General features: G+C 40.9%; 1 protein-coding gene across 1 annotated transcript in view; it reads left to right on the forward strand.

Annotated features, from left to right (window-relative positions):
• UBXN2B (UBX domain protein 2B) overlaps window positions 1-19,016 on the forward strand; it is a 30,752-nt gene extending 11,736 nt beyond the window's left edge. The window contains exons 3-8 of the mRNA XM_070802562.1: window positions 3,789-3,939; window positions 4,718-4,801; window positions 6,147-6,256; window positions 8,577-8,714; window positions 13,534-13,695; window positions 14,817-19,016. Coding sequence (XP_070658663.1) covers window positions 3,789-3,939; window positions 4,718-4,801; window positions 6,147-6,256; window positions 8,577-8,714; window positions 13,534-13,695; window positions 14,817-14,979 — 808 coding nt within the window. The 3' untranslated portion in view covers window positions 14,980-19,016. The remainder of the gene's footprint in view (window positions 1-3,788; window positions 3,940-4,717; window positions 4,802-6,146; window positions 6,257-8,576; window positions 8,715-13,533; window positions 13,696-14,816) is intronic.
• Window positions 19,017-20,592: the final 1,576 nt, after the last annotated feature.

Genomic DNA, 20,592 nt, shown 5'->3' on the forward strand with positions numbered 1-20,592 from the left:
TATTTGCCATGAAGTGATGGGAGCAGATGCCATGATCTTAGTTTTTTGAATGTTAAGTTTTAAGCCAGATTTTTCACGCTCCTCTTTCACTTTCATCAAGAGACTCTTTAGTTCTTCTTTGCTTTCTGCCATAAGAGTGGTGTCATCTCATATCTGAGGTTATTGATGTTTCTCCCGGCAATCTTGATTCCAGCTTGTGCTTTATCCAGCCCAAGTACATTTTGCTTGATGTACACTGCATATAAGTTAAATAAGCAAGGTGACAATATACAACCCTGATGTACTCCTTTCTCAATTTGGAACCAGTCCATTGTTCCACGTCTGGTTTTAGCTGTTGTTTCTTGACTCGCATACAGATTTCTCAGGAGGCAGGTAGGGTGATCTGGTGTTCCCATCTCTTTAAGGATTTTCCACAGTTTGTTGTGATCCACACAGTTAAAGGCTTTAGTGTAGTCAGTGAAGCAGAAGTAGATGTTTTTCTGAAATTCTCTTGCTTCTTCTGTGATCCATTGGATTTGGCTGTTTGATCTCTGGTTCCTCTGCCTTTTCTAAATCCAGCTTGAAGATCTGGAAGTTCTTGGTTCACATACTGTTGAAGCCTCGCTTGGAGAATTTTGAGCATTGCTTTGCTAGCATGTGAGATGAGTGCAATTGTGTGGTAATTTGAACATTCTTTGGCATTGCCTTTCTTTGGGATTGGAATGAAAACTGACCTTTTCCGGTTTTCATTTGCTGGAAAACTTTGCTCTTACTGTCTTGAAATTCTTAACACATTTTGAACAAGGAGACTCCCACTTTCATTTTGGTGCTGGGCCTACAAATTACATGTCCAGTCCTGGATGCAGCCACAGCACAGCCAGCCTGGAAGGCCAAGGAAAGCTGTGCTTATGTGGAAAGGGGAAAGCCAGTGTATGGTTTTACTGTAAATTTTACAATAAAAATTATAGTGATAAAAACTTTGTTTCTAGTTATAGACACACCTCAGTTGTTTTTCTCCTCTCTGTTCTAATAAGATTTTGGCAGTGGACAAGTCTTTTAATTCCCTAAACTTCAGTATTTCTTATTTGTACAGTGGAGTTAATGCCATTTTTATGAGGATTAAATGAGCACTTGATAAATGTTAGTTATTATTATAATACCTTTAGAAAAAGAGGACTGGCAGTACCATATAAAATAAAGAGTAATGAGGAAAACAAAATAAGAAGACATCAAGAAAAGAACAACTGTAGTTATCCAAAGAGTATGCTGGTAAAATTTAGGATTAGGATTAGCGTGGTGTCAGTGGAATGGAGGAGAAAGGGTGACATTGGTGTGGATACTTTTAAAAGAATTTATTGTAGAAACATGATGATGTGGAATAGAAATGTGGTGACATGGAAAAGAGAGTAAGAGAATGGGAGAGAACTCTGAAAAGTTCTTAATCTAGTACCTGAGGAAAATGTGATCATTCATGGGAAGAGATGAACTGGATTCAAGTAGGTGCTTTTCAGTTCAGCACTGGACCATAAGTAAGAGGCTCTAAAACCTGTATTTGAGAGTCATCTCTACAGAGGAAGTTGTTATCTCTGGACAGGGACAAATGATGATCAGATGAGTTGAAATAGAGCAAGAGAGAAGTAAGTATATAGGAATACTTATGAAAGAGGTGAAAGGTGGATTGTGGATCTAAATATAAAAGGGAAACAATAAAATTTCTGGAAGAAAATAGACCTCAAGGCAGGCAGAGATTTCTTATACTGGTGATAAAAATTCAGAGACCGTAAAGAAGTTAGTAAATCTTTTCCTGTGCCCGGTTTTTCCTGTAAGGTCTTTCTCACCGAGACTGAGAAGAAGGAGCCTTGTAACTCAGCTCTTGAGATTAGGGACCCAGGAGGGAGCCTAAGCTCAAGAGATTAGGGAGAGCCTGCAGCAGAAGCTCCCCACTCCCTCCCCTTCCCTCCTTCCCCCTTCCCTCCCTTCCCCTTCCCTTCTCATACTGCCATTTAAGGCATCAGCTGTCAGGCTCTTTCTTGCCCTGTTGTTCAGTTGCCGTGTCCGACTCTTTGCAACCCCATCAGCTGCAGCACGCCAGGCCCCCCTGACCTTCACCATCTACCGGAGATTGTTCAAACTCATGTCCATTGAGTCAGTGATGCCATCCAACCGTCTCATCCTTTGTCACCCACTTCTCCTGCCTTCAGTCTTTCCCAGCATTTTCCAATGTGTCAGCTGTTCACATCAGGTGGCCATAGTATTTGAGCTTCAGCATCAGTCTTTCCAATGAGTATTCAGGGTTGGTTTCCTTTAGGGTTGACTGGTTTGATTTCCATGCTGTCCAGGGAACTCTCAAGAGTCTTCTCCAGCACCATAGTTTGAAAGTATCAATTCTTTGGCACTCAGCGTTCTTTACAGCTCTCACATCCCTACATGACTACTGGCTTCTTGCACTGACCCTAGTCTTAAACCCAGCCATGGCAGTGCCTGGCCTTGGTTTGTTGCATGGGGCCCTCCGAGGATCAGCTTGGCAGGAGGGCTTCGGTTGGCTCCTCTTCTGGCTAAACTTGGACCTCAGGTGCCTCCCCAGGGCACTAGGAGCTTGGAGTCCACCCAGCCGCCCCCAGCTGTGAACCAGCCTTGTTAGTGGGGTTCTGCTGGTGTCCACTGTTCTCCTCTTGGATCTTTCCTCCATGGACAGTGAGTTGAGAGCAGAGCTTCCTTTCCCTTTCCTGTTTCGTTCTCCATGTACTCATTTGGAGAAAGCCTTGAAGGTGACTCTATCCCTGATCTTCAGTGCTGATAGAATTTTCCCCGTCTGTTTCATTTTCTGAGTCAGTTCATTGTAGATTGGAAACTGGACTGGAGGGTATGTGTAGTTCAGGAAATGAGCTTTGGTTTTCATCTTATTCTGAAAGTCTCCATGTTTATATTTCATTGGTTATATTTTCTGACATTCTTGACTGGAAAAAATCTTGAAAGATAAAATAGTGTACTAATTTATGTGAAGGAAGCTTTTATGAGGAAATAGAAAAGAGAGGAGAAATGATTCAGTGCATAGTTAACACATTGAGAAAATTGTGGTCTGAATTATTTACCTTTAACATAGTGAAAAAGTGTGAAAGTGTTAGTCATTCAGTCATGTCTGACTCTTTGTGACCCCATGGACTGTAGCTCACCAGGCTTTTCTGTCCATGGGGTTCTCCAGGCAAGAATACTGGAGTGGGTTGCCATTCCCTTCTTCAGGGATTTAACCCAGGCTTCCTGCATTGCAAGCAGATTCTTTATCTTCTGAGCCACCAAGGAAGCCCTTTAACACAGGGAGATTACAACCTTTAACATGGGGGGAGGTTAATTTTTCAGTCAGAGCTCTCTGAGGAATAAACTCGATGTGTAGGCCTGTGGATTTAGATGTTCATATCGTCTCAATCTGGAGGGCTTTTCACTAACCAAGTCCTATGAAATGTGGATTCCTCTGGGGAGGCGACTTAGCTTCTGGCTGTCAGCAGTGTTTTCCCAGGATCACACCGATAGATCAGCAGTCACAGAGCGGGAGGGAGGAAGAAGCAAGCTAGTTCTCAGGTGGCATGCTGAGCCTGCTACCAGCGTTTCCTCAGACTCCATGAGAAAGTAGATAAATGAACTCTTTACTTCTTAATTTCTTGATCCCGATTTTAAAATTAAGTACTTTCACAAAAGCCATAGAAATGGCTCTTTTTAAATAAAAGTCATTTCCTAAGACTATGTAGTCTTTTGCTTTAAAGTAGTTTATGCTTACAATCTGTTTTTATTCATGAACTTTACAATGTTTAAAGGTTCTATTCAAGTGAGCATGAATGCAGTGGATTACATATAGTTCAACCTTCAACTGGGAAAATTGTGAATGAACTTTTCAGAGAGGCGAGACAGCATGGAGCCGTCCCTCTGAATGAAGCCACAAGAGCCTCGGGTGATGACAAATCTAAGGTAAGGGCTGAAGTTTTATATGCTATCAGTATACTTGATCTGCTATAGATTTTTATATTATTTGCAAACACTATTTCTCTGTGTATTTCTTTTTCAGATATTTCCGTTATTTTTCAAAGTCTATAACTTTCTATTAATCAAAAATTAAAGCAGTTTCTTAACATTTCTATGAGTGTGATGATTAAAAACCCACATATGATATGAATAATAATTAAAAGGAATGGTTTTTTACTTCATAAGCTGCCTCACCTGAAAAATAGAAGAGCTTGTGATTAGTGAAACAAAATAAAAAGTGCAGTTCAGTTGATTCATCACAGTTGAATCAAAGCTGCTTATAAAATAAGTATGGAGCTTTTCTTCAGGGTTATTTATACTCAATTTATTAAATTCTTCCTTTCTCTATGAAGCTCTTAATGCTTTGTCAAATATGATTCAAGAATTATAATTTTATTATAAGACTTGTTATAAAATATTAATGGTGAGTTTTAAAAGTCTGTTCCTAATTAAAAATATTATTTCAGTGTATGAATGTATTTCATAATTTAAGATTGGCATAAGTTATTTCAGTTTCTGAGTCACTCATGTTTTTATGGGAAGAAAATGATATACTAGAGTATACATTTCTGTAACATAAGACCTTTATTTTAATGTAAAAATTTCCTGGAAAGTATATACCAGTGTGGCTAATTGATCTAGTTTTAAAATATATATCATACATTATCATACATTTTGCTTTAATAAGACTGAATTTTTAACCCACTTGCTGTTTTTTTTTTAGTCTTTTACAGGTGGAGGATACAGATTGGGTAATTCCTTTTGTAAGCAGTCTGAATACATCTATGGAGAAAATCAGTTGCAAGATGTAGGTACAGTAATGAAAATGAGAAATTGTTGATTTTTGCCCCTAGTTACTCCGGTTTTTATAAAATTAAAAACTGAAATTCTCTTCTGTTATTTTTTGAAGTATTGATTAAAAAAACTAATGTGTAAGTTTTCAGATTCAAATGTTGTGTTTCTCAGCTGTGCCTTTTTTGTATCTCAGCTGTGCCTTGCACTTAAAGATATATAACCGTTTGTGAAAGAATGTATCATTCACTGTCAAAATGAGTTACATAAATGTTATAATAATTATTATAAATGGCATACCATCATGGTGTAGAATTAGCTGAGTTATATACATGGAAACGTAGGGCTTCCCAGGTGACCCAAGTCATAAACAATCACCTGCCAATACAGGAGGCACAAGAGACATGGGTTCGATCCCTAGATTAGGAAGATCCCCTGGAGAAGGAAATGGCAGTCCACTCCAGTGTTGTTGCCTGGAGAATCCCATGGACAGGGGAACCTGGCAGGCTACAGTCCACATGGTCAGAAAGAGTTGGACACAACACGTACGCACAAACGTAGAGATGCCTAAAGTCAGTCTTTGTTTTTTTCTTTTTGAAATTTTGGAGTTAACCGTCTCGTTTTCAATGTGATGAATAGTTTAACTTAGGAGGGTCGCTGGAGATTCCATCGTGCTCTCTGGCATGAAGCAGAGAAGAATATGAGTGTAGATGAAGGGGAAGAGTGGCTGTGGGGTAGCAGTGGCTTCTCTCATGACTTGGATCTTCTCAGTGAACTAGAAATAATTGTACTTCAAGGCCAGGCTCCCACAGTGGCACCTTTGATATTTTAGCCATTGTCAGTTTGTTAAGCCAAATACAAATCTAAGGAAGCTCACATGGTTCCATTTATGTCCTTATTTGACCTGAATAAAGTAAAGGATGGTACAAAAAGCTTTGTATATTTTTTTAAATTTTTGTTGGGTTTTTTGTTTTTTTTTTTTCTTTTTAATTTATTTTTGGCTGCACTGGGTCTTCATTGCTGCACGGCCTTTCTATAGTTGAAGCGAATGGGGGCTACTCTCTAGTTGCGGTGTGCAGGCTTCTCCTTGTGGTGGGTTCTCTTGTTGTGGAGTACGGGCTTTAGAGCTTGGACTCGGTAGTTGTAGCACATGGACTTAATTGCCCCACAGTACATGGGATCTTAGCTCCCCAACCAGGGATCAAACCCATTTCCTTGGCATTGGCAGGCAGATTCTTAACCCCTGGACCACCAGGGAAGTGTGTACTTCATACTGTAAGTAAGTGGTAAATAACGTGTTTGAAAATTAAAATTGTTTAATGCAGACGCATTCTTGTATTTCTTTTTTCTATGTGCGAAAGGTTCAAATTTTGCTTAAACTGTGGAGCAACGGTTTCAGCTTGGATGATGGAGAATTGAGACCTTACAGTGACCCAACAAATGCCCAGTTTCTGGAGTCTGTTAAGAGAGGGTAAGATATGTTACTTAGATTTTGTCTATTACTGAGGGTGGAGGTTTTTTGTTTGTTTGTTTTTTTAAACAGACCACCAGTCAGAAGTGCTCCACTGGTTTTTAAGAGTGAAATACTGGAATATATTCTGTAAACAGCTTCTGGGGGGAAGGGTATTTTAAGTATATAAAGGACACATTGCTATCTATAAGTCACTGGTTCTTAACTTGGTGGGGGGAGCAGTAGATATTGGTTTCTTTTAAAATCTCATGAAGCTATGGTCCCAGTTCTGAGAAGCAGCATCGTAGTGTCATAAATTTGTGAATTGATCAGTAGGTGTCTGCCCATCTGCTAAGCCACTGTCCTGCTTACTGTTGACAGGGTGACTCACTGCATGTATGCCTGAAAGCCGCTTATATTAGAAATCTTTTTAAATGGCATTACTGCTGGCAGAAGAATTCAGAAGGTTAGTTCGAAGTTAAAATTTTTGAAACCAGATTTACAGTGCCCTGACCCATCTAAAGAACGTTGTAACTCACCAGCCCTTGTGGCTGAAGGACAAGGACTTGAGTGATTTTGCTACAATTACAAGAGCTATTTATTTTCACTAGCTGATAAGTGATCATCCCTAAGTAGGAATACAGTGAAAGAAAGACATCAGGCTGGTTATGAGCTGGGAAATGTGAGTAGCAGTGAAGGGCCCAGAACAGGAGGCTACTCTCCATCCAGGAGTTGAAAGTGGGGCTTTTCCAGGCAGTGAAATTTTTCCTAGCAGAGTGGTAGGAGGGGAGTGGAGGTGGAACTCTGAAGGAAAGGCATTTTAGGACATTAATTTGCTTGGATTTTGAAGTTGAATTCTCCCAGATAATGTCAGAATACTGAAGAAGGTTTCGTAAGACATGCTGTAATTGGGAAGGAAGTCATTGAGAAAGGTGGGAGGCTGTCCCGGCAGGCAGTGTGTGCTGGTGGTAAATGCAAGGTCAAGAGCTGAGGTCAGGGCCATGGGCTTGGGAGCTTGCAGAGTCACTAAGCAGACTGGGAGCTGCGGGGGCCAGGGGGAGTGGGCTTCTGCCTGGTGAAGATCAACAGGACGATTGAAATAACATTTACTTCAGGATGGGAGAAGGAAAGACCATGTTGATGATGAGTGTGCTCTCCGTAAAGATCCAAACTAATTTATTACTAAATGAAAATACTCCATGAACTTTGTAGGCTAACGTTCAGTCTTGGAATACCAAGGGAGTGTTTTCATTTGAGCCACACTGTATCCTCAAGTTCAAATTATGATCAGAACCATTTTAGAAATGGCACCTTGAAAAAAATGATTGATGGTCAGATAGTGGTTGTCAGCTGTATAATCATTGCCCCCTGCTTTATGACATATTTTGTAACACCATCTTTACTATCCTCAAGGAAGTGTTTACAGATAATATAATCAGTCTATGCCTATTATGTCTAAAAGTTTCATGTAACATTTATCTTAAATATGGTGAAGAAGTAAAGGAAGGTAATTTATTATGCAATTACACATATTTCAATATATAACATAACCAAAATATAACAAAGTAGATAGCTTGGTTCCTGGGGAGCTCAGTGGTGAAGAATCCACCTGCCAATGCAGGAGACTCGGGTTAGATCCCTGGGTTGGGAAGATCCCCTGGAGGAGGAAATGGCAACTAACTCTAGTATTCTTGCCTGCAAAATCCCTTGGACAGAGGAGCCAGGTGAGCTACAGTCTTTGGGGTTTCAAAGAGTTGGACACAACTGGGGAACTGAGCACACATACACACAGACTGCACACCTGTGTGCAGTCTAGCACTTATCATGCAGATATGACAAACAGAAATCAGAATAATGGGGTAGTGAGGTATGTGAAGTTAGCAGCTTCCTTACTATACGTGGTATTGCAGTCAGAGACTTGATTAAGTTCCAGACAAAACAAAGTACAATCTTTGGTTTATGTGGCAGGTGAGTTTCTGAAAAGTTCAAAGCATATTAATACGATACAAAAAAAAACAACAGTTGCCTGCAGGAGGGTGGCACACATGAATCAGACGATAATCAAAACCACCCCCGTCAAACTTCCAGCCTTCCGCCAGGGTGTTCAGAAAAAAATACCACACTACCTGTTAGGTCCTCAGGGGGATTTTCTAATGCTGACTAAGCTATAAATGCCATCCCACAGTTCAGCGCTCTTAACTGTCAGAAGCACCTCCACCAACAGGATACAGGTTCTCTTTTCTCTACATCCTTGCCAACATTTGTTATTTGTGCTCTATTTGATGAACACCATTCTGACAGATGTGCGGTCTTATCTCATAGTGGGTTTTCTTTTTTTAAGAGAGATTCCCCTGGAGCTTCAGCGACTGGTTCATGGAGGACACTTGAATTTGGACATGGAGGACCATCAGGATCAAGAATACGTAAAGCCTAGGTTGAGGTTCAAGGCTTTTAGTGGAGAAGGACAGAAACTTGGAAGGTAAAATCCTAAAATGAGAAAATACTTGTCTTTGTTCAACATGAATTTTCTTTGAGAATGAGAGCAAAATAACCTAGAGAGTAAAAACTAAGATACAAATTGTGAAGACCTCGCTGATGGAATCAGATGTGCAATTTTGATGATAGTGTTAGTAGATAATGTTATACTTCAGTTCAGTTCAGTCACTCAGTCGTGTCTGACTCTTTGCAACCCCATGAATCGCAGCACACCAGGCCTCCCTGTCCATCACCAACTCCCGGAGTTCACTCAAACTCATGTCCATCGAGTCAGTGATGCCATCCAGCCATCTTATCCTCTGTCATCCCCTTCTCCTCCTGCCCCCGATCCCTCCCAGCATCAGGGTCTTTTCCAGTGAGTTAACTCGTCGCATGAGGTGGCCAAAGTATTGGAGCTTCAGCTTCAGCATCAGTCCTTCCAAAGAACACCCAGGACTGATCTCCTTTAGGATGGACTGGTTGGATCTCCTTGCAGTCCAAGGAATCTCCAGAGTCTTCTCCAGCACCACAGTTCAAAAGCATCAGTTCTTCGGCACTCAGCCTTCTTCACAGTCCAACTCTCACATCCATACCTGACCACTGGAAAAACCATAGCCTTGACTAGACAGACTTTTGTTGGGAAAGTAATATCTCTGCTTTTTAATAAGCTGTCTAGGTTTGTCATAACTTTCCTTCCAAGGAGTAAGCATCTTTTAATTTCATGGCTGCAATCACTATCTGCAGTGATTTTGGAGCCCCAAAATGTAAAGTCTGACGCTGTTTCCACTGTTCCCCCATCTTTTTCCCATGAAGTGATGGGACCAGATGCCATGATCTTCGTTTTCTGAATGTTGAGCTTTAAGCCAACTTTTTCACTCTCCACTTTCACTTTCATCAAGAGGCTTTTGAGTTCCTCTTCACTTTCTGCCATAAGGGTGGTATCATCTGCATATCTGATGTTATTGATATTTCTCCCAGCAATCTTGATTCCAGCTTATGCTTCTTCCAGTCCAGCGTTTCTCATGATGTACTCTGCATATAAGTTAAATAAGCAGGGTGACAACATACAGCCTTGACGTACTCCTTTTCCTATTTGGAACCAGTCTGTTGTTCCATGTCCACTTCTAACTGTTGCTTCCTGACCTGCATATAGATTTCGCAAGGGGCAAATCAGGTGGTTTGGTATTCCCATCTCTTGAAGAATTTTCCACAGTTTATTGTGATCCACACAGTCAAAGGCTTTGGCATAGTCAGTAAAGCAGAAAGAGATGTTTTTCTGGAACTCTCTTGCTTTTTCAATGATCCAGCGGATGTTGGCAATTTGATCTCTGGTTCCTCTGCCTTTTCTAAAACCAGCTTGAACATCTGGAAGTTCACGGTTCATGTATTGCTGAAGCCTGGCTTGGAGAATTTTGAGCATTACTTAGACAGCAGTTAATTTGCATATCCCTGACTCTGTCAGTACCTTTGTAGACATGAACCCACTTCATCTTCACAGCAGCTTCTTGCCATAGCGCCTGTCACCACTCCATTAGCAGGTGCAGTAGTTCTTCCAGAGTAGTTAAGCTAGGAAGTGGTTAGAGTGTCAGGTTCAAACCAGGCACTCTGCCTGCAGAGTGCATGCTTTTTACCAGTTGCCATCCTGCCTATTTCTGATTATGATTATGTGGGTTCAGAGGGGGAAATTATTGATTAGATAAAACAGTAAATATCTTAGATCATAGCTGTAAGCATCTCTCTGCTGTAAGTAATTGCTAAGCTCTTACAGCCAAAGCAATGTCCTTAAGTTGGTTATTTTCAATATATTTTAAGCAGCCAAACTCTTTCTTCAGGTTATGGAAACACATATAGAATTCTCATTGCAGAAAGAGGGGATTGTCTTAGATATCTCCAGACAGTGAAACCCAGGACTTCGCTGAGCACAATTTAGAAACCAATGAGTGTGGCATGATATATGATGGACTCCTTTATAGTAGCCATGACTGGATTCTTTGTAAACATAATGTGTGCTGGTAAACGTGAACCTCCGTTTTCCACACGTCACTGCAGGTGGTACGTTGAATTGGCTGTGTCACCACCATGCTCTCTTGGGTGCCCTGTATTCCTGTTCATGTGACTCCTTCCTTTCCAAGTTCTTCTCAGCTGCCTTGTGCACAGTGGTTCTGTCTTCCCCTTTCGTTTCTCAGCATAGGGAAGAATTCAGTGTCAGTTCGTTATACCTGTCTTTCATTGTTATTCCATGTAATTTCACTTTGACAGACACACACATCATACAAAGAAATGCATGAAAGCTTTTCTTCTTAGAGTTCCCACCCTGCACTTGATTTTCGTGTTTTGAGAAGTAGCTTAGCTGGCCCCAATTTTTTTTAAAACAGAAAGCATTAAAGCACAGAAAGAGCAGTGTGAGGCAACTTGACGTCATGGAGAGGACCCCAGAACCCCATGTGCCAGTGGGGTGATGGGTAACTTTTCCTCCCCTGGTGGTTGTTAGGACAGTAGTTAAAACATTAATAGCCAACTATATAGAAGCACTGACGTGCTTACAGATCTAATTAATTTAATCTTTGCAATAGTGCAGCTGTTGTCTCTGTTTTACAACTGAGGGAACTTGGGCACAGAGAAGTGAAAGGACTTGCCGCCAGTCACATGTCTGACAAGTGGCAAAATCAGCCCTGGAGTCAGGCTCCTGGATCCATGCTGTTAGCCATGGCGCCTCCCTTACTCCAGAACTTGAATGTGCTGCTGGTGGTGATGACAGCGTGGAGACCTGGGAATAGGGACACGGAGGGAGAGGGAAGAGGCCCCTTGGTTCATTGCCTCCCATCCTCCTGTCGGCACAGTGACCCACCTTGGTGGTACAGCTCTTTCAACCCTGAATTACAAGCTTGACAGGAAATTCCTTAATACTACCTGAGCAGTGACTGCAGATCATCATGTTCTCCTTTTCTATGTCTTTTTCATATACATTCTGAAATTGGTTCTGTAATATGTGTCAGGAGGTAGCTAAGGAAAGGCAAAGCATAGCAAGAAGTGCCAATTACTTTTCCCACTTGGCTGTATAGGTTGAGAAAGCTTTTGGGTGGGAATAAGAGCCATAATGAGCTCAGTTTGTACTAGAATAAAGCACAAATGCTCATGGGGCCTCTATCCTAACAGATTTTTTTTTTTTTTTTCAAAAGTAAGATAGGGACCCATCTAAGTCTCAATATTTGAAAGAATAAACATCAAGATTGTCAAAAGATCCCTTAAAAGATAACTGAGATAAAACTAAGATGTGATGTGTTTAAAGAACTTGGCTGTATTTGTTTTATTTATTTATTTTCTAATTTTATTTTTAAACTTCACATAATTGTATTAGTTTTGCCAAATATCAAAATGAATCCGCCACAGGTATACATGTGTTCCCCATCCTGAACCCTCCTCCCTCCCCCCTCCCCATACCATCCCTCTGGGTCGTCCCAGTGCACTAGCCCCAAGCATCCAGTATCGTGCATCGAACCTGGACTGGCAACTCGTTTCTTACATGATATTTTACATGTTTCAGTGCCATTCTCCCAAATCTTCCCACCCTCTCCCTCTCCCACAGAGTCCATAAGACTGTTCTATACATCGGTGTCTCTTTTGCTGTCTCGTACACAGGGTTATTGTTACCATCTTTCTAAATTCCATATATATGCGTTAGTATACTGTATTTATGTTTTTCCTTCTGGCTTACTTCACTCTGTATAATAGGCTTGTATTTAATTGCTTAACCAAAGAGCACTCTGTTTTTGACGTTCACTCGCAGCTTACAGTTACGGGTCATCCTGCTAGCATTAGAAGGCACTATGGTCACTAGTAACCACGGTCCACTGGAAAGAGATCATGTCACACAAGGTTCATTACACACTCATCACCGTATATTAAGTCGATAAAGTAAGATCTTTAGTTAAGAGTTTTGATACTAACTCTCAAAAATTAATAGACTATACAGAGAAGGAGAATTATATAGTAGACCTGCAAAGCACTATGAACCAACTCAAAGTAATTAAGATTTATACAGTTTTCATGTAACAGTAGGATACAAATTTTATTCAGGTTCCCCATAGACTGTAAACTAGGAGACACTGGAACATATCCAGGGGTATAAAACAAGATGCAAAAATTTTATAGTCTAAAGGTATTGAAATCATACAGAGTCTGTTTGTTTATCACTGTCATTACCATATATTAAATTTCTCATTACTTCTTTTCTGTAAAACAGTAACTACTTGAATCAGATTTTTAAAGTGGTATCAACTAAGTTTAAATTAATAGCTTAGTATTGATGATATGTACAAATATAACTGATACCTCTTGAAACACTGTTTCAATCACTATATTACTATAACAGACTTTCATAACATTATTATTTCCATTTTATAAATGATAGAACTGGGATTCAAAGAGATTAATTTACATACTTGAGTTCACACAAATTGACAAAGCTGGGATCTGAAATCTGTCTGTGCTCATGGTCAGTCTTGGACATAAACTCCAAGTTGCTCAGGTTTCTGACTGAAGACCATTGTGCCCAACAGTCTCATGAAATTTCAAAGGGATGAAGGAGGAAGAAAGTTGGATAAACTAAATCAGAATCGTAGGACCCAGAATAATTTTAATAAAAGAGTTTTCAAGAAAAATAGGCTATCCCAAAGGAAGCTGTGTTCTCGCTGGTGCAGACGTGATGGCAGGACGAGTGGAGAGTCAGCTGTAGGTCCGAGTGGTGCTTCTACTGTCTGCAGTGTGTCATGCGTCTTACGTGTTTATATTTACGTTCTGATTCTTTAATTCTTCTTTCTTAGCCTCACACCTGAAATAGTCAGTACACCTTCCTCCCCAGAAGAGGAGGAGAAGTCACTGTTCAATGCAGTGGTTCTTATTGACGATTCCATGCCAACCACCAAAATCCAGATCAGATTAGCAGACGGGAGCCGTTTGATACAGAGATTCAACAGTACTCACAGGTAAGCTCAGGGTGACTTATCTTTGTAAATCTGGGTGCATCTTGAGTCAGGAAAAAGATGAAATTGCTTAGGTTTACTTTTGAAGTAAGTTTTTGACAGAAAAACTTGAAATAAGAAGTCAAATACTTAGTACTTAAACATCCTCTGTAAACTGTCCAAATACTAATGCAAATGCAGATACCACTTAGAAATAAAGAAAACTGTTAAAAGCTATCATTTTGCGCTGATGCTAAAACCAGGAAAAGTTGAATCAGATTTGATTTACTTTAGTAAAACCTTATTTGAACTTTACTCCTTTAAAAATTTATGATAACCCTGATTGAAAGTGAAAGTCACAGTTGTGTCCTATTCTTTGCAACCCATTGACCATACAGAAGTCCATGGACTTCTCCAGGCCAGAATGCTGGAGTGGATAGCCTTTCCCTTCTCCAGGGGATCTTGCCAACCCAGGTGTTTAATCCAGGTCTCCTGTATTGCAGGCGGATTCTTTACCAACTGAGCTATCAGGGAAGCCCTAACCCTGTAGGATTAATAATCTACATAGAGATTTGTAGTGTAAATAAAGTTTAATTGTGCTGTTATCAAGTATTTCAAATTAACAGTTTTAAATGTCATTTTAGCATTCATTTGTTATGCTAATAAGATATTGTTTTTATTGTTCACTGTGTCCCACTAAGAGATAACATTTATGATCTTAGTTGAGTTACTGTGTCTATATGAAAGTAATTTTTTTTAAACACTTTTCGTAGGTACAGACTCACATTGACATAGGCTCATCTGAGGTACCTTTTTCTGGATCATGTGCTACTAAGATGTTTTATACTATGAAAAAGTCAGCCCTTGTAGTTCAGTGTAGTAGCATTGTTGATGTTTCTTTGATGGAACAATTCACCTGGAGATTGTGTCTATTTACAGTGAAAGTAACTGTTAGGTACGCTCCAGAGTTAATCCTCATGTTTTACCTGAAAGCCAAGATAAATCCATCCATTGAAATTAAAGAAGGTTATAACACATTTAAAGGATTAGAACTGTGTGATTTAATTATTATCTAATTTTAGCTAAAAAACCTAAATGACAATAAAACTTTCATATCACAAATTATTTTCATCTTACTTCTTCAGGATCCTGGATGTCCGGGACTTTATCATTCAGTCTCGTCCTGAATTTGCAACTCTTGACTTTATTCTCGTGACTTCGTTTCCAAACAAAGTGCTAACAGATGAAAGCCTGACACTACAAGAAGCAGATATTCTTAACACTGTGATACTGCAGCAGCTAAAATGATACTGTCCTACCTATGCAGTAGCATGTAGGAATGGTAATGTGCCATACTAGTGAGGAAAATACTTAAGAGTGTAAAAAATTATTTTTATTATTTATACAGATAAATTTTGGTTTAATTCTTCAATCTTCCAGCTTTAGGATAGACAAATTTGGACTAGGAGTAGATCTTAAGGTAACATATGTTTGAAGTTTTAGCCAAAAGGGCTGGCTTCCATTGATAGCTTTTAAATATTCAGGCAAACCAATTTGATACATGCTCAGAGTTAATGTAACAGCACTTGTTTGCAGAGAAAATGAACAAAATGCCATTTTTGACAAATGCATTTGGTAAAATTTGCACTAAAGTTTCTTGATGCTGCATTGATCAGCAGCCATTAAGAAATCTTCTGATCAAACACCTTGAAATTTTTTCTGTAATGTATACTGGGAACTGTGTATGTATTCTGATATTTAAATACTTGGATTGTATGATAGTTATTTCTCCTATTAAGATAAATAATTCCTTTCTACTTGCTGATTTAGCTGTTTTACTCATGTCAGAAAATACAGTTTCGCCTTGTGTTTTATGACCTTCATAAACCAGAAACAAAGACATAAAGGTCAGCAGTTCTTGAGGAGGAGTGTGTTCAACTGCACTTTAAAGGAGAGTAACTACAGTCCCTGGCTGCGCCTGTCTTGATCACCCCCATTTATTCATTCAGCAAGTGTTTCTGGGGGACCCACCATGTATACTAAACACTGTTGTAAGTGTTAAACCCAGAGTGTATTGTACTGCAAAACCAAATGAGGGCAGAAACGAAAGAATGAATTCCATCAAAGAGACAGAACCTGAAGAGTCACCAGCGTAAATGTCTGCGTTTCTGCTGGAGCCAGATGTTCGCTGAGTGAGGGAAGGTGCAGCAGGAGTGAGAGAAAAGCTTATTCTTCTTCCCAACACCATTTCATCTCTGGTCACCTCTCCTGGCTTGTCTTTTATTGCTGCTGTAACAAATCACTACAGACATGGTGGCTTACAATAGCCTAGGTTTCTTGTACTTCTCTGGGTCTCACGTGGGCCTCACTGGGCTACAGTCAGGTGTCAGCAGGGCACCGTTCCTCTTGGGAGGTCTCGGGGAGATGTGTGTCCTTGCCTTACCAGCTTCAAGCGGCCACCTGCATGCCTGGGCCTGTGGCCCCCTCTCTTCGTCTCCAAAACTAGCAACGCTGTATCCCTCTGACTCCTCTGTCATCACATCTCTTGGAAAACAGCCGGGAAAGATTCTCTGTTTATTGGGTCTACCAGGTGATCCTGGATGCTCTCCCCACATAAGGTCCATAGTAACTGGATCCTTGAGGTCCCTTTGATTGTGAACGGTGATGGATCACAGGTTCCTTCCAGTGCACCAGGGCTCATCTCTTGCCTCTTCAGCTGGCATCCATCCCTTCAGTATGGCCAAGCCCCTCATCTTGGCTTCTATCCTTACAGCCTTTGCCTCCACCTTTGATTCTCCTTTCTTCTAAGGGCCCTGGCAATTACATTTGCTTCACTTGGATACTCGAGGATAATCTCCTCGCCTCAGATGTGTGACTTAACCCCATCTGCAGAATCTCTTCTACCACATAGACTGACAAATTCATTGGCTTGGGGATTAGAACATGAACCTTTTGGGAGGCCTTTCTGTCTACTGCAGTCCACTCCTGTCCCGAAGATCCACATTCCACCCTGAAAGGTGCTCAAGAGCTTCAGCCCACTGCAGCACCAGCTTAAAAGTGCAAAGTTTTACCTGGATCTCATGAACTCAGATGTCCCGAATCTCATTTAAATCATGTAAACCAAGTATGAGTGAACATCTGGTATGAGTGGTTCCTGGGACACAATTTCTCTCCATCTGTGAACCTAGAGAAACCAGTTATATAATGGCAACAGGCATAAAATAACCGTTCTAGACATTCCTGTTTTAAAAAGAAAATGGGGTGGAAACGGGAGCTGCCAGTGCCAAGCACTTTATAAGTTCAGCCAGACACACTCGGCTTGAAGGCTGGAAACAGCCTTCTGTGACTCCGCAGTCTTTGTAGGTGTGTGACTTTCTCTCAGAGACCTCTTTTTTTTTTTTTCCCTTTTTCATGAAAGGTAGCAGGTATTTGCAGCCAAGTAGTTCTGTCAGCTTGTAATGTCTGTAATTGTAGGAGGCTGAGCCATCTTTTTTCATTTCATGTCTCTGTCCCCTTTAAGAAAGCAATATCTGCTAATGTAACATTCTTGAGACATGTGTGGATCTTCTGTGTATGTTACAGAGATTCACTCCATTAAACCACAGGCTCCTTCCAGAGCTTTCCTAGGTAACCCAGCTGTTTCCGGCTGTCTGTGACCTTCTCTGTCTTTCTCAGGTATAAGCAGCAGGTCGTAGGCCACAGTCTCATCTCTTCCCCTGGAGCAGGCCTCAGTTCAGTTCAGTCGCTCAGTCGTGTCTGACTCTTTGCGACCCCATGAATCGCAGCACGCCAGGTCTCCCTGTCCATCACCAACTCCCAGAGTTCACTCAGACTCATGTCCATCGAGTCAGTGATGCCATCCAGCCATCTCATCCTCTGTCGTCCCCTTCTCCCACCCCCAATGCGTCCCAGCATTAGGGTCTTTTCCGGTGAGTCAACTCTTTGCATGAGGTGGCCAAAGTACTGGAGTTTCAGCTTCAGCTGCCTAAAAGTAAATCTTTCAATTTTAATGTCTTTGCTATTCGCTAAGGATTTCCAGGTCATCAAGTCCTGTTTCCTTTTTTTTTTTTAACAGTCCTTCCCTCAACTTATCTATTTTTTCTCACATTAGACTATAATCAGTAAGAAGAAAGCAGGCTGCCCCTGCCACACCACTTAGAAATCTCTTCAGCTGAGAGTCTTGAGTTTCTCTCATGCTTCTTTCTTTCCACACAGCTGCAGTCACAATGCTAAGCTTCCTGCCACTGATTCACTGGAATCTCTCTTCCTTCACTTTTCCCGCAGCACAGGCCTCATTTCCTCCTGAACTTTTTAAAAGGTCCTTTTTTCCAGTAACCCTGTCCTCGCAGCCACATAGCTGTTCTCTGACACACCCCTTACCTCCTTGGAGCCCTCGCTGCCTTTCCCAGCCATGGCCCTGCTCCTTTGGCTCTCTGCCACAGTCCTTTGAATATTTCCACCCTCTTCCCACTGCCCAGTTCCAAGGCCACTCCTGCATTTCTGTGTGTTTGTTAACAGCAGCACCCACTTCTTGGTCTCTGGAAAACTCCACTCTGCCAGTTGACCTGAATGTGCCAGTAGGAGCTTTGGGTGTCACGTTTCACTGAGGGCTTCACTTCAAGGAGCTGAATTTGCCTATGTGAGGCGGACAGTGGGAGGGCTCCCAGACCCACTCACCTGCCAGTGTTGGCCTCACCACCGCAGAGAAAACTCGTGCTCGGTGTCATAAAAGAAGCAGCGTATTCCTAAGACTTCTCAGAATGGGAAGCTCTGTTCCTTCCCACTGGTTGGAAACAACCTGGAGAATGCAGACGTGACAGTTCAGTCCGTCAGTCTCCGCACAGAAGGGTTACCGGTTGTAAGCTACGCTTCCAAGGAGCAGAGTCATATCTGTATGGAAATAATCTCCTGCAACAGGTGAACATTTTAAATAAGGGCATTGCCCTGTTTTAGATTAACAAAATGGAGAGAACCTGTAAAATTATTTGAAGTTTTATTCTTGTAGTTTCTTTTTAGTCAGGTGGAGTGCCTGAGGATGCACATACGTGAATGACTGCCGTTCTTGTATATAATAGTTTTCCAAAATAGATTCTTGTTGGGAGGGAGAATTAAACAGCCAGAGGGATGAACATTACTTTTACAAGTGTTCTACAAAGTGTTTGCTTCCTTCAGAGTTCTCCTGAATTCTTTTTACTATTGCAGTCACTGTAACTTTTTAAAATTTATAATTCCATTAGAAGAGATTGTTACAATAAACAACCGTGTGTGACGTCAGTTTTGCATGATGTGTGTAATCAAGAAAGTTTTAAGTGTGTGCTTACCAATAAAGAATGTTTTCACTGGAAGTCATTGAGAAGCCTTTTCATAATTTCCTTGATGTACAGTTTTATTCAGGTGACTTAATGGAGTATTTTAAATGTCAGTAACGTTTCCCACATGCATCTTTTTGATGCGCAGGAGGATCTGAGTTGTAGCAGTGTTATCTCTGTGTCCCATCACTGATTCAGTTTTCATTCCACCAAAAGAAACGGCAGATTTTTCTCCACTTTCGCCACAGTGGACCTCTGAAAACCTTGTCATGATATGTGTTGTTGATAAAGTGCCTCAGGATTTCCCCTTAAGAGTTTTTGTCCCTGGCTAGTGATGGAAGTAAATGTGTCCAATGTTGTCATAAAGGCTAAGAAACGTTTTCTGTAATCCTCTAATTTTAAAGTATCTTTTAACTCCAAGTAAACATTATGTAAAAGGAGCCCTGTTGCGTGTGTGTGTGTGTGTACAGCACGTATAAATTACTCATGTAGCCCATAACTAACAACTAGCTATAATTTACTTAGTTTAATACTTAACAATTGGGCCTCTTTAGAATTTATAGCTGTGATTTAAGTCTCTGAAGAAAAGGGAGGATGGCTTTTTTTAGGAAGTTTGAACTTGATGGTTTATTTTCTTCTAGACAAATATTTCTATATTGTTAAATACAAGAGTATAGTCCATAATGGAACCCCTAAATCTAAGGCCCCTGTCACCAAATGTTGACTTGACTTAATTACAGCAGAGGCCCTCCCAGAAATGGAATCTTAAATCTTGTCTTTCGATAATCTGATCAACACTAAACGGGCCATCTGTCTGATAAATCCTGCTGGCCCCTCAAGAAAGTGACCTTGCCATAACTTTTTTGCCTAGTGTTAGCTTCCTGTTCCCTCCCTCTTCTGCCTATAAAATGCCTCAGTTTCAACAGCTTCTAGGAGCTCCTTTCTGTTTGCTAGATTAGATGGTGCCCATTCGTGAATTGTTGAGTAAAACCCACAAGATTTTTGAAATGTATTCATTTGAATTTTGTGTTTTCACAAAATGTGTAGCAGAGACCTTCAGAGTCATTCTGAAGAGCTATACAACCTTAAAATTTCCTGAGTCCTGCCTAGGTGGTTTCAGATGACTTAGGCCACTCAGAGGAAAGCTACAGGAAAGATGGAAGTAAGCGTGGATCACAGCATTTCTTGCTTTCTTTGGAAATAATTACCAACTTATTAGCATGGACTTAGAGACATCACAGGGGCTTCCCTGATGGCTCAGTAGGTAAAGAATCTGCCTGCAATGCAGAAGACTCAGGAGATGCGGGTTCAATCCCTGGGTCTGGAAGAACCCCTGGAGGAGGAAGTGGTAACCCAATTCAGTAATTTTGCTTGGAGAATCCCATGGACAGAGGAGCCTGATGGGCTACTGTCCATGGGGTTGCAAGTCAGACATGACAGCACACACACAAGAGACATCACAGTCAGCAATGTGATAGGTTTTAATTGACTTCTGTCAACTGAAAAAAAAAACACAACGTGAGAGTTGCATACTGAGGGCAAAATGACTATAGCTGGGAGGCAGCACCTCAGCTCTGAGGAATGTGTATATGCAATTTTGGTGTATATGTGG

Source organism: Bos indicus, chromosome 14 (genome assembly GCF_029378745.1).
Source record: "Bos indicus isolate NIAB-ARS_2022 breed Sahiwal x Tharparkar chromosome 14, NIAB-ARS_B.indTharparkar_mat_pri_1.0, whole genome shotgun sequence".
NCBI lineage: Eukaryota > Metazoa > Chordata > Mammalia > Artiodactyla > Bovidae > Bos > Bos indicus.